General features: G+C 59.8%; 3 protein-coding genes across 4 annotated transcripts; all 3 read left to right on the plus strand.

Moving 5' to 3' along the window:
* Nucleotides 1–35: 35 nt before the first annotated feature.
* NTF4 (neurotrophin 4) lies at nucleotides 36–5038 on the plus strand. Of its 2 annotated transcripts, XM_039466342.2 has the most exons (3): nucleotides 36–2150; nucleotides 3021–3144; nucleotides 4137–5038. In XM_039466342.2, the coding sequence occupies exon 3, from the start codon at nucleotides 4149–4151 to the stop codon at nucleotides 4779–4781; it is 633 nt and encodes a 210-aa protein (XP_039322276.1). In that variant the 5' UTR covers nucleotides 36–2150; nucleotides 3021–3144; nucleotides 4137–4148; the 3' UTR covers nucleotides 4782–5038. The 2 variants fall into 2 exon arrangements, with proteins under 2 accessions (XP_039322276.1, XP_074242193.1); XM_074386092.1 differs by having other exon boundaries at nucleotides 3021–5038.
* A 2340-nt stretch (nucleotides 5039–7378) lies between these two features.
* SAXO3 (stabilizer of axonemal microtubules 3) lies at nucleotides 7379–10379 on the plus strand. Its single transcript, XM_074386091.1, has 5 exons — nucleotides 7379–7547; nucleotides 7808–8013; nucleotides 8113–8269; nucleotides 8912–9039; nucleotides 9974–10379. Exons 1-5 carry the CDS (start codon nucleotides 7392–7394, stop codon nucleotides 10320–10322), a joined length of 996 nt encoding a protein of 331 aa, XP_074242192.1. The 5' UTR covers nucleotides 7379–7391; the 3' UTR covers nucleotides 10323–10379.
* A 121-nt stretch (nucleotides 10380–10500) lies between these two features.
* LOC101051564 (choriogonadotropin subunit beta) lies at nucleotides 10501–12263 on the plus strand. The gene is made up of 3 exons (XM_039466873.2): nucleotides 10501–10860; nucleotides 11543–11710; nucleotides 11938–12263. The coding sequence occupies exons 1-3, from the start codon at nucleotides 10846–10848 to the stop codon at nucleotides 12244–12246; spliced, it is 492 nt and encodes a 163-aa protein (XP_039322807.1). The 5' UTR covers nucleotides 10501–10845; the 3' UTR covers nucleotides 12247–12263.
* Nucleotides 12264–12267: the final 4 nt, after the last annotated feature.

A 12267-nucleotide genomic window follows, 5' to 3' on the forward strand; every position in this document is an offset into this window, starting at 1 on the left:
ACGCCAGTGGGAAGCATCAGAAGGGAAATGGTTGGAGGAGAACATGCCCCCTCTGGAATTCCCGTGGAAAGCCCTGGTTTTGTCTGAGTGCCTTTCATGCAGCTAAAGAGATGAAGGTACAGATGGTAGGAAGAGTCTGATCATGGCTGAAATGAATAGAAGTTTTAGGTAGTCACTCGTCTATGAAATGGAGAGAAAGCCACATTTAGGGACAGAATGGAGATGGACCTCACAGTGACAAGAGACAAGGTGGACTCCAGCACAGAGACCTAAAAGAGAAGGAGACTCAGAGAGGAACCCAGGTCCGGGAGGGAGGAGGGGCTCAGAGCAAAAGAGAGAAAGCCAAGGGCGAGGGGGAAGAGGACAGATGGCGAGGAGGGGGGCAGAGACCCCCCACGAGGGGAAAGGGAAGCAGATAGTGACCCCAACAGAGAGGATGCAAGAGCCTCAGAGAGGAGACTGGGACCCAGAGAGGTTGGACAGATAACCAGAGAGAAGAAAACTAGGACCCAGAAAGTGGGGGACAGACCCAGAGAGATGGGGGGACAGAGACCCAGAGAGAGAGGGGCACAGAGACCCAGAGAGATGGGGGGACAGATCCAGAGAGATGGGGGACAGAGACCCAGAGAGACGGACACAGACCCAGAGACTAGGACCCAGAGAAAGAAAGACAAACCCAGGGTTGGAGGGAGACAAATCCAGAGAGGGGGACAGAGACTGTTTCCCAGTCACTCTGGAAACTTCATACCTACTATCCCCTCCAGGACTAGAAGTTAGAAGCCAGAGTCCTCCTGCTATGTGGCGGGATGCATTGGGTGTTGAGGGACGGGAAAGTGTGGAGAAGTCTGAGAGGTGACCTGAACACACACCCAAAGCCTGGGTACTGACCCTTCCCCTCCCCCGCCAATAAGTAACTGGAGCGGCCTTGGCTGTCGCCCTGGCTGGGACGGTGAGGAGCAGGAAACACCCTAACCCGGGGACACCCTCCTGCCACCTTGCCATGCTATATTTAGGCTGGGGGGAGGGGGTGCGGGATGACCCCCGAGGCAGGTGTCAGTTTTCCTTCTGAAAATAGCGGCAGGCATAGGGGAGCAGAGTCTCAGCGTGGAGGTGTGATGGAGTGAGGGGGCCCCCCGCAGACCTCTCGTCTCCGGAGACACTCCAGCTCCGGTCCCATCCCTGTCTTTCTGATGGTCTCTCTGGGGCTCTGCCCTCACTCTCTCTGGGTCCCCGCTCTCTCTAGCCTTGGTACCCCTCTTTCTCTGGGTGTCTCCCCACTTCCCCATGCCTTCTCCCATCTCTCCTTCATCTGTCACCGTGCACCATTTCTGGAAGCAGTTCATTCTGTTCTTAAGACACATCTTTGTTTACCTCTGGGCCCTCCGATACCCTGCAGGTCTCTTATCTGAGCTCAGGACAAGACCCTCTCCCCGGTCCCCACCCAGGAAATTCCAGGGGAGAGGAGTATGCGGGAGCCCCCACATCTACTGTCTCCCCGGGCCTGGGGCCTTATCGCTGCCCAAGCCCAGCTGGTTAATGTCTAGCGTGGAGCTCCTGGGAAGTGGGGAGGAGAGCAGAGGGTGGGAATCTGCCCCGGGATTGACACGCAATTGGCAAAAGACGGCAAAGGAATCTCAGGCCCAGACTCCTGGGGCTAACGGAGGAGGAGGCTGGGGGCTGGACTCCAGAGTCTGAGACGGGGCGGGGTTGGGAGGTGGTGGGGGGAACTGTGGGCTCCGTACTCAGGCTCCTGGGGCCGGGGAGAGAAGTGGCTGGGGTCGCAAGTCCCGGGTCTGAGGGAGGAGGGGCTGGGGGCCTGGGCTCCTGGGTCTGAGGGAGGAGGGGCTGGGGGCCTGGAGCCTTGGGTCTGAGGGAGGACGCGGCTGGAGGCTGGGACTCCTGCGACCGAGGCGGCCGGGCTGAGCGAGCCAGGCCTGACTTCCAAGGTCCCGGCACGCGTGTGCAAGGCAGGATCCCCCGGCCCCTCCTCCGCCGTCGGGCGCCGCCCCGCCCCCGCCCCCGACCCGGGCCCTGCCGAGCGAGAGCGGAGAGGAGCCGGCGGGCCAGCGGGCGTCCCTGCAGCCAGCGAGCAGGAGGAGGAGCTGCCGCCGGGCCGAGGGCAGCCGGGGGAGCCGAGGAGGGCGCCCCAGGTAAGAGCTCCGCGCCTCCTCCCCCGGGATTCCGGTGGCCGGGTCGCCCTGCCCTCGGGTGGGGAGGGGCAGGGGCGGGGCCGACGGGGGCGGGGCTTGGCGGAGGAAACTGAGGCAGGAGGGGACGTGTCCCAGAGATGCAGCCGGCTTCCCCCAAGGGGTTTCAGGAGTCCAGACCCCCAACCCAAATCTGGAGGATGAAGAACCCGGAGTCCGCATGTCTCAGTACCCGAGAAGGAGAAGCCTGAATTCCAGAACTCGTGGGTCTGAGTGGAGGGCGCTGGGGGCCTGGACTCCTCCTGGGTCTGAGGGAAAAGGGCGCTGGGGACCTGAACTCCTGGGTCTGAAGGTGGAGGCCCGGGATCTGCACTCCTGAGTCAGGGAGAAGGCGGTCCTGCTTGGGTCAGCCTGCGCCTTTCACTCCCCACCCTTCCCCTTTCCCTACCGAGGAGCCAGGGCAGGCAGCCACTCCAGGTATGTGCAGAAGTCTTGGGCGGGCCCTGGCCTGTCCTGTGAGGAGGGAACATTCCAGGAAGCAGCTTGGGGACCCAGGGCTTCTTGAGTGTGGGCCCTCAGGGACCCGGGTGTCCAGGCCAGTTCCGCCCCATCTGGGAGATGAATGGGCCGGGGCAGGGGGGATGTAATCTCTTCTAGCTTCCTTCATCCACTGCCTCTCCCCTCCCCTCCCTCCATCTGCTTCCCATCCCAGCCAGGAGCCATCACCTGGTTAGAAAAGGGGCCTCTGGAAAGGGGGCGGGGCCTTGACTCGGGTACCCTGCGCTTGAAGAGGCATTCTGGGAAGAGGTTTTTCAGGGATCCCGCCCCTTCCCCACCTGCCTCTATAACCTGTTTGTTCTTTTCTTCTCCTAGGTGGTTGCCCCCTCCCTCTCCTGAGATGTCAGGAAGGAGGGGGCCACCGGTGTCCTCCACAGGGGCCCCCCGAAGCCTGGGGGCTCCCAGCCCCAGAGCTTGGAGGTGGAGGAGGTATTGACAGGTCTGGTCACCACTGGCTGTTTCCCGGTCTTCTACACAGCACCCTTTCCCAGAACCACAGGCTTCCAGAACCATGCAGAGAAACTGCAATATCCATGCCTCTACCTGGCTCTGACCCAGTGCCCGGTCAATTTCACACACAGGGAAACTGAAGCCTGCCTCAGACGGGCAGGATTTTACCTCCTTAGTAGCAGTTTTGAGGTGAACTGGGATCTTCCTAGGATTCCAGATTGTGGCCTTTCTCAAAATTTTGGAATGTGTCCAAGGCGTGGGAGCTTCAGTCTGTAGTCCCAGCTACTCAGGAGCTGCAGCAGCAGGAATGCTTGAGCCCAGGAGTTCAAGTCCAGCGGGGAACTATAAAGAGACGTCATCTTAAAAAAATTTGTTTGGGGCCAGGCGCAGTGGCTCATGCCTGTACCCCCAGCACTTTGGGAGGCCAAGACAGGAGGATCGCCTGAGATAGGGAGTTTGAGACCAGTCTGGCCAACGTGGTGAAACCCTGTCTGTACTAAAAATACAAAAATTAGCTGGGCATGGTGGTGGGCACCTGCAATCCCAGCTACTCGGGAGGCTGAGGCAGGAGTTGCAGTGGCGCAATCTCTGCTCACTGCAACGTCTGCCTCCGGGATTCAAGTGATTCTCCTGCTTCAGCCTTCCGAAGCATGCCCAGCTAATTTTTGTATTTTTAGTACAGATGGGGTTTCACCATGTTGGCCAGGCCGGTCTCGAACTCCTGACCTCAATTGATCCGCCCGCCTCAGCCTCCCCAAATGCTGGTATTACAGGCGTGAGCCACGGCACCCTGACCACTAGTAGTTGAATATTAATTATTAATCTACAAGCTGGGCATTACACAAGTCCTCGATATAGGGTCCTTCAAAATTCTGGAACAAGGGCTTCCCCACAGACCTAGCAGGCAAGCCTCCCAACTTGTCTCCCTGCTGATGTTTTTACCCTCTTCTCTAATCCCAGCCTCCCTCTGTCTGTCTCCAGGTGCTCCAAGAGATGCTCCCTCTGCCCTCATGCTCCCTCCCCATCCTCTTCCTCGCCCTCCTCGCCGGTGTGCCCATGGAGTCCCAACCCCCACCCTCCACATTGCCCCCTTTTCTGGCCCCTGAGTGGGACCTTCTGTCTCCCCGAGTGGTCCTGTCTAGGGGTGCCCCTGCTGGGCCCCCTCTGCTCTTGCTGCTGGAGGCTGGGGCCTTTGGGGAGTCAGCAGGCACCCCGGCCAACCGCAGCCGGCGTGGGGTGAGCGAAACCGCACCAGCGAGTCGTCGGGGAGAGCTGGCCGTGTGCGACGCAGTCAGCGGCTGGGTGACAGACCGTCGGACCGCTGTGGACCTGCGTGGGCGTGAGGTGGAGGTGCTGGGCGAGGTGCCTGCAGCTGGTGGCAGTCCCCTCCGCCAGTACTTCTTTGAAACCCGATGCAAGGCTGATAACACTGAGGAAGGTGGCCCGGGGGTGGGCGGAGGGGGCTGCCGAGGTGTGGATCGGAGGCACTGGGTGTCTGAGTGCAAGGCCAAGCAGTCCTATGTGCGTGCATTGACTGCTGACGCCCAGGGCCGTGTGGGCTGGCGATGGATTCGAATTGACACTGCCTGCGTCTGCACTCTCCTCAGCCGGACTGGCCGGGCCTGAGGCCCATGCCCAGGAACTGGTCAGGCAGGCAAAGATCAGAGTTGGATGCTGAGATACCTCAGGGGTGGCCCAGCTGCTCCAAGGACTCCAGTTTGGGAGCTCATCAACTGATCACAAAATCACAAGTCTCTGATTTTGAGCTCAATCTGTGCAGGATGGGTGAAACCACATGGGGTTTTGAAGGATGAATAGGAGTTCTCCTGGAGGACCTTGAGGGCAATAATGATGATGGTGATAATAATAACAGCCAATATTTACTGAGTGTTTTACTGTTTCTTAGTCCTAATACATAACTCCTCAGATCAACTCTCATGGATTTGATCATTGGTGGCCCTTGGGGTTAAGTTGCTGACTACTCAGTCTCCGAGGACACCACCTTGCTCATCCTGGAGAGGGGGAGGGGACATTTCAAGATGTGGGTCAGGGAGGATAGAACCTGGAACATGCAAGCAGCTGGCCAAGGGACCTTGAGCATATGATCCACAGTAGGCCTTCAGGGGTCTGGAGTTCAAATGGGAAATCTTATTTGGTGAGAGAACACAGGGGTTGGCTTAGAATATTCTGTTTTGAAGTAATGAGCCACCCATCCCAGGGGGAGTACAAGCAAGGTTGAATGAGAAGCGATCAGGATGCTGGAGAGTTCAGCCCCGGGCAGGGAGCTGGAATCAGGTTTCTACCCCTCTTCCCTGTCCCAACCTTTACCCTACATTGGGAAAGAAATAGATCTCAAAATTGTCCAGCCTGATGGTCAGGCACCGTGGCTCATGCCTGTAATCCCAGCACTTTGGGAGGCCGAGGTGGGTCCTGACTCGAGGTCAGGAGTTCGAGACCAGCCCGGCCAACATGGTGAAACCCCATCTCTACTCAAATTATTTTTAAAAATTGGCTGGGCATGGTGGCAGGCAGAAGCTACCCGGAAGACTGAGGCAGAAGAATTGCTTGAACCTGGGAGGCAGAGGTTGCAGTGAGACAAGGGCATGCTATTGCACTCCAGCCTGGGCAAAAACAGCAAAATTCCACCTCAAAAAAAAAAAAAAAAATTGTCCAGCTTGAGTGGGACATGAGGTTCTAACTGGTCTGCCCCCTGGCTAGGATCAGGGGCCACTGGGCATCAGCAGCCTTTGAGTGGGGCCAGCAAAATCCAACAGAAGGGGACCCAGAATCCTCAGTGGGGGAGGAAGGATCAGTAAACTTCTGGGCCTGGCCGCAGAAGGTAGCCTCAGTTTTCCTGGTCTGATGAATGGGCTGGTGGGATGAGATAATGGGGCTCGAGGAGGCAGAAGCCTTGGCCAAAAGCTTTTTTTTTTTTTTTTTTTTTTTTGAGTCAGCCTCTTGCTCTGTTGCCCAGGCTGGAGTGCAGTGATGCGATCTTGTGATCTTAGCTCACTGAAACCTTCGCCTCCCAGGTCAAGTGATTCTCTTGCCTTAGTTGGGATAACAGGGGTGTGCCACCATGCCTGGCTAATTTTTGTATTTTTGTGGTAGAGGCAGGGTTTTGCCATGTTGGCTGGGCTGGTCTCAAACTGCTGACCTCAAGTGATCTGCCTGCTTTGGCCTCCCAAAGTGCTGGGATTATAGGCGTGAGCCACCGCACACAATGACCAAAAGCTCTTTATAGTGAAGAAGTGACCAGGGAAGCCAGGGACAGACCACATGCAACACACGCACACACACACACACACACACACTCTCTCTCTCTCTCTCTCAGGTCCAGCGTCCAGCTTTGAGCAAAGGACATAGGCATCCCCTCCCCCGATCTATATAGACCAGGCTCCTAGGTGGGGTGGGGCCTGGCTGCCTCGGTTTCTACATCTCCTTTTCCATCTGTGATTTTGCTCTTTTTTGCCACCTTCATCTCTGCCTCTAACTCCCGGTGTCTCTCGCCTCTGGATTAGTATTAATAGCTTTCTTCCCATCAAGGTCAGTTTCTTCCCCACTGTCTCTCCCCTTTCTTGTTATATTTCTTTCTCACTCATCGAAGCTCTTTCCACACACCCCTCTTTTTTGCTATGTCCCTGTGCACTTCTCTGTGGGTCTCTCTATCTTTGCCCACCCTGCCTACCCAGGTGGAAATTTTCAACCAAATCAAAGGCAGGCAGGAGAGCCGACGCCAGCCTGACTCCTTCAGCACGTGCGGGGAGGGTGGGGGAGCCCCGGGACGTCTGGAAATCGTTACCTCGAGGTGGGTAGGCCTGGCAGAGGGAGGAAGCAGCACGGAGCATCTGGACCCTGGAGGAAAGGGAGGGGGTGTTTCTCATGGATGCCTGGATGTGCTGGATGCAGTGCAGGGTCTCTGCCTGGATCTCTGACACGCCCAGGTCTCTATCCGTCTTTCTGGGTCTCTGTCTCCTCCGCCCTCTGGGTCTTTGAAATTCTGAACTTCTCCTTCCCGTTCTGCCCTCCTCGCTTTGAGTCTCCATCCCCCTCCCCGTGTTGTTCTGTGGCCCGCCTGGGGTCCCAGTCCCTCGTCTCTGCGTCTCTTTCTCACTCTTTCCATCCACATGCCTGCAGGCGCTTCATTGGCTGGGTTCAGGGTGGGCGGGTTCTGTCACCCGGGGCAACAGCAACAACAAGCCAGCTCCTGCCTGGCTCCGGGATGGGGGTGGAACCATGGCCGGTGGCACCCGGGCTCCGTGCTGTGGCTCCCCGTGGCCTCCCATCTCTGCCACCGAGGTGCCTGGATCCGGGCCCAACGGGAATCTCACCAGCAGCTGGGTTGCCCACCGCATCATCCCACCCGCGCCCTTCCCCCCGCCGACGGTGCAGGTGCGCGGACCCCAGGCTGAAGGGGGGCCCGAGGACCTAGAAAGCTGGGTGCTGAGTAAAGGGGATTGGGGGCTTGGACTCCTGCCTGAAGGAGGAGGGTCCAGGAGTCCTGGGTCTGCGAGAGGAGGCGCCAGGGAAGCTGGATGCCAGGGACTGCCTAGGAAAGGATCGGGGGCCAACTGGAAGAGGTCAGAGTTTGGGGTGGGGGTTGATACGGACTCCTGAGTCTTTCTAGCTCATGTGCAACACCTTCTCTCCAGTCCACGGTCGCGGACCCTCTACCCCCGGCTGCAAAGCAGGATTCGCACATCTGGGCTTTCGACGAGGTCCTCAGCAGATGGGAGACAACCTCTGGCTCGGCCTATGTGCCCAAGACCCATGGCGGGCCCTGCGCCCAGCCCAGAGCCCCAGAGCCTGCAGACCCCACGCGGACTGTGGGGATCAAGGATTTAGGAGAAAAGGCAAGGTTTGGGGGGTGTCGGAGTCAGCAGGGGATAGGCAGGAGACTGCATTTCAGTCCCCTGCGCCATCACTTGGGTCTCCCGGTCACCTCTCCGCAGCTCAGACACCGCGGCTGGCGCCTCCCACTGACCACAAAATACCAGAGCAGCGAGACGAAGGCGCAGTACACGGGCTATCCCGGCCGGGACCCACGCGCCCCCGAATACGTCGGGCTCCAGCCCCCGCAGCTCGCAGACTATCACCGAGGGGGGCCTTCCCAGGTGGCTGGATGAACCTGCGCCGGCGAGACGGGGCGGAGCTCGGGGAGCCTGGGGCGGGGCCAGGAGGAATCACGGCCTTGGGGCGTGGCTAAAAGGTCCTGGGCGGGATCGGGAGGTTAGGGGAGCCTAGGGCAGGGGCGGGGCCTCGAGGCGGGGCCAAAGGACCAGTGGGCTGGACACTCGCCTTTCGGTGTCAAGCTGCGGCGAAGCTAGGCGGCGGGCTGTGGATGGGGACGAGACTAGAATATTCTGAGACAGGGTCGGGTGGGAGTTGGGAGAGGTAACGTGGAGTTGTTGCCCCAGATGCGGCTCAGCTCCAGTGGCCACACCAAGAAGGCTTGGGGCCGGGGGCGGAACCGGGGAGGTTTATTTGGTGGCTGGGGGCATGGGTTTGAGTTCCTTGACCAGCAGGACGTGTTTGGATTTGGGGAGGTGAGGCTGGGAAGGGCGGGTTTGGGGAAGAAAGCTTTAGTGACCTGGCGTGGGTGGCAGAAGGGCTCTGCCTCTGGGGCGAGGTGCGAGGGCCGGGGCCCGCAGGGCTGTTGGGGCCAAAAGAGAGGAATTCTGAACCCGGGACGGAGGGCTTGGAACGAGGTACAAACTCTAAGTCTTGGATACGCCTCCTCCCCCAATCTTCCTCAGGCTCTAATCCCCTGGTCGAAGAACCCTGAGCTGTCTGGCTGGCCTTTCATAGTATCCGACCGGGGCGTCCTGGCCCGCCGGCAGCTCTATCTGACCACCTCGGCGCGGGACTTTCGGTTCTATCCCAAGTAAGCCGGGCCTTCGCTCGACACCGCCTCCGGCACAGCCCCAGCCTAGACCAGTGCACGCCAAGCCCCGGGTGTGGCTCCCGTTCTCTGACTCGGTAGCCTCAGCCTCAACTCCTGCACCAGCAAGAACCAAAATTCAGGCCCCAGCCCCACTTTTTTTTTTTTTTTTTTTTTGAGACGAAGTCTCCCTCTGTCGCCCGGGCTGGAGTGCAGCGGCGGGATCTCGGCTCACTGCAACTTCCATCTCCCGGGTTCTAGCGATTCTCTTGCCTCAGCCTCCCGAGTACCTGGGACTACAGGCGCGCGCCACCACGCCCAGCTCATTTTTGTATTTTTGGTAGAGATGGGGTTTCACCATGTTGGCCAGGCTGGTCTCGAACTCCTGACCTCGTGATCCGCCCGCTTCGGCTTCCGTACTGAGATTACAGGCGTGAGCCAAGGCGCCCGGCCAACTTTTTGTATTTTTAGTAAAGACGGGGGTTTCACCGTGTTAGCCAGGATAGTCTCGATCTCCTGACCTCGTGATCCGCCCGCCTCAGCCTCCCAAAATGCTGGGATTAAAGGCGTGAGCCACCGCGCCCGGCCGCCCCTCCCTCTTTTAGCAGCCAGGAATCTTTAATGTCAACTCTCAGGAACCGCGGTAGGGACAGAGGGGATTCTGCATTGGAGGGCAGGGCCTCCTTCGGTACTTGAGCCCCAGACACTCCTTCCCAAGGAAGCGAAAGCCCCCGTTTCCTTCCCTAGGATGGGAAAGCTCAGTTTCCAGGACCTTAAGTTACCTCGAGGACCCAGGAACCCAGGCTACGCCCGGCCCCGTCCTTCCTAAGGGGTCCTCACCTCGAAATGCAGGAGTCTGTGTGCAGACTCCTTAGGTCCCGGGGTCTGAACCCCAAGGATCTAGCTGTATCCTTACCGTCCTGCCATGCTCCCACAGGAAGGAGCTGTCGGGATACCCCCGCAAAGACTCCCTGACTTACTGGAGCTTCGAAAAGATGCCCCAGGTCTCGGGGCACGGACTGCAGCAGCCGCCCCGACCGCCACGGGTCCGCGTGCCCCGCGCCCGCCCGGTGACTCTGGCTGTGCCGCACCGCGGGGCCTTGTCTCTGGCTCAGGAGTCCTACAGTCTCCCGTTGCACCCACTCCGCTCGCTCGACCGCTTCTGCCCGCTGGAGGCGCCCTGGGGCGGCCCCCACTGGAAGCCCCTGCCGGGCATCCACGCCGTGCCGAAAGCCTACAGCACCGAGAACTCCAGCTACGGCAGCTTAAAGCCGGCGCTGGTGTGAGCCGGCCGGGCAAGCCCCGCCCCGGACACGCCCCCTGGGCACAGGGGCGGAGCCGATCCGGGAAGACCCGGATCCGGCTCGCTGGGCGGAGCCGAGCTCAGGAGCTCCGCCCACTACGCGGGGTCTCGACCGAGCCTGGGTCACACTCACTGAGTCTATCGGCAATGTGCGGGCGGGACTAGCCCAGACACGCCCCGCGGCTTCGTGGGGAGGGGGCTAAGTCCAGAAAATGTTCATGCAGGCTGTGGCCCCGAGGGCAGGCACGCCCCCTGCGGGTGTTTTAAATAATGAGTTAAATAACGTGAACCACGCTCATTTCTGGAGACTGCTCTGGGCTTCCTGGCTGAGAGTGGTGTGGGAGAAGGTTCCTAAGGGAGAGGTGGGGCTCCGGCTGAATCCCTGTTTGGTGAGTATCTGGGTCCAGCGGCTCCCCTCGCAGCAGTCTCGCGGAGGCCCTCTCGGACTGGGCAGAAGCTAACACCGAAGCCGCGGCGCTCCTGGGAATCTGGACTGTGGTGCAGGAATGGCTCTGGTGGAGGTGAGTTGACGCTTCAGTCTAGTACCTTTCTTGGGTCACGGCCTCCTCCTGGCTCCCCCGCCTCAGGAAGAGACAGGGCGAGGCCTTTCTGTACCCTACTTCCTGTGCCTCCAACCCCGACTCAACTGAGTCTCTGAGGTCACTTCATCGTGGTCTCCGGGAGAGGGCTGGAGCGCTCCACTGAGCCCCTGCTGCGTCTCCCTGGCCTTGTCCGCCTCCCGCCCCCGGGGGGATTAGTGTCCAGGTTACCCCAGGATGCTAACACCACCTGGTGGCCTTGTCGCCCCCACAACCCCGAGGTATAAAGCCAGGTACACGAGGCAGGGGAGGCACCAAGGATGGAGATGCTCCAGGTAAGACTGCAGGGCCCCTGGGTACCTTCCACCGCCCTCCAGGCCATCACTGGCATGAAGAGGGGCAGAGTCGTGTGAGCTGGGGAAGGAGGCCTTTTTCTGGAGGGGTGTGACTCTGCAGTAAGCTTCAGGTGGAGAAGTCCCTGAGGGTGGAGAACTGAAATGTTGGGCTGGGGGTGGGCTCTGAAAGGCAGGTGTCTGGGTGGCAGGTCCTGAATAAGACATGCCAGGCAGGGTCCCTGGGTCCTTGAGGGTGGTATACCCCTGGGGATGGGCCAGGGCTCAGGGCTTCAGTCTCAGGCTCGGCTGAAGCACCGGTCTTGTCCCAGGGACTGCTGCTGTGTCTGCTGCTGAGCACAGGTGGGGCATGGGCATCCAAGGAGCCACTTCGGCCGCCGTGCCGCCCCACCAATGTCATCCTGGCTGTTGAGAAGGAGGGCTGCCCTGTTTGCGTTCCCTTCAACACCACCATCTGCGCCGGCTACTGCTCCAGCATGGTGAGCTGCCCGGGACCGGGGGCAGGTGCTGCCACCTCAGGGCGGGGCCCACAGAGGCACTGGGGAAGGGTGTCTGGCTCTCTGGGCAGGGGCTGGGAAATGGGGCTGGAGGGCAGGAACAGATGGCTTCCTGGACATGAGTCTGGGACCTGTGGAGGGGGCTGGGGTGCTCAGCTGAGGTGCTGGCCCCCAGACACATGCCCACTCTCCCACCCACATGGCCTTAGGTACGAGTGATGCAGACCTTGCCGCCCTTACCCCAGACGGTGTGCAACTACCACGAGCTGCGCTTCACCTCCGTCCGGCTCCCTGGCTGTCGGCGCGGCGTGGATCCCGTGGTCTACATGCCCATGGCTGTCAGCTGTCGCTGTGCACTCTGCCGCCGAAGCTATTCTGACTGTGGGAGTTTCAGGAACGAGTCCCTGGGCTGTGACTACGCCACCTCCCAGGACTCTTCCTCTAATGTCCCTCCCAGCAACCTTACAAGTCCATCCCAACTCCTGGAGCCAGCAGTCACTCCATTAGTCCCACAATAAAGGCTTCTCAATTCGCATTCT

Source organism: Saimiri boliviensis, chromosome 14 (genome assembly GCF_048565385.1).
Source record: "Saimiri boliviensis isolate mSaiBol1 chromosome 14, mSaiBol1.pri, whole genome shotgun sequence".
NCBI classification, from domain to species: domain Eukaryota; kingdom Metazoa; phylum Chordata; class Mammalia; order Primates; family Cebidae; genus Saimiri; species Saimiri boliviensis.

Bases quoted from the DNA above. Each gene is read 5' to 3' on its own strand.
- NTF4 (XM_074386092.1), top strand. From the start codon at position 4,149: ATGCTCCCTCTGCCCTCATGCTCCCTCCCCATCCTCTTCCTCGCCCTC.
- SAXO3 (XM_074386091.1), top strand. From the start codon at position 7,392: ATGGCCGGTGGCACCCGGGCTCCGTGCTGTGGCTCCCCGTGGCCTCCC. The intron at 8,014-8,112 runs GTTTGGGGGGTG...TCCGCAGCTCAG, and splicing joins GATTTAGGAGAAAAGGCAAG to ACACCGCGGCTGGCGCCTCC. The intron at 8,270-8,911 runs GTGGCTGGATGA...AATCTTCCTCAG, and splicing joins ACCGAGGGGGGCCTTCCCAG to GCTCTAATCCCCTGGTCGAA.
- LOC101051564 (XM_039466873.2), top strand. The intron at 11,711-11,937 runs GTGAGCTGCCCG...ACATGGCCTTAG, and splicing joins CCGGCTACTGCTCCAGCATG to GTACGAGTGATGCAGACCTT.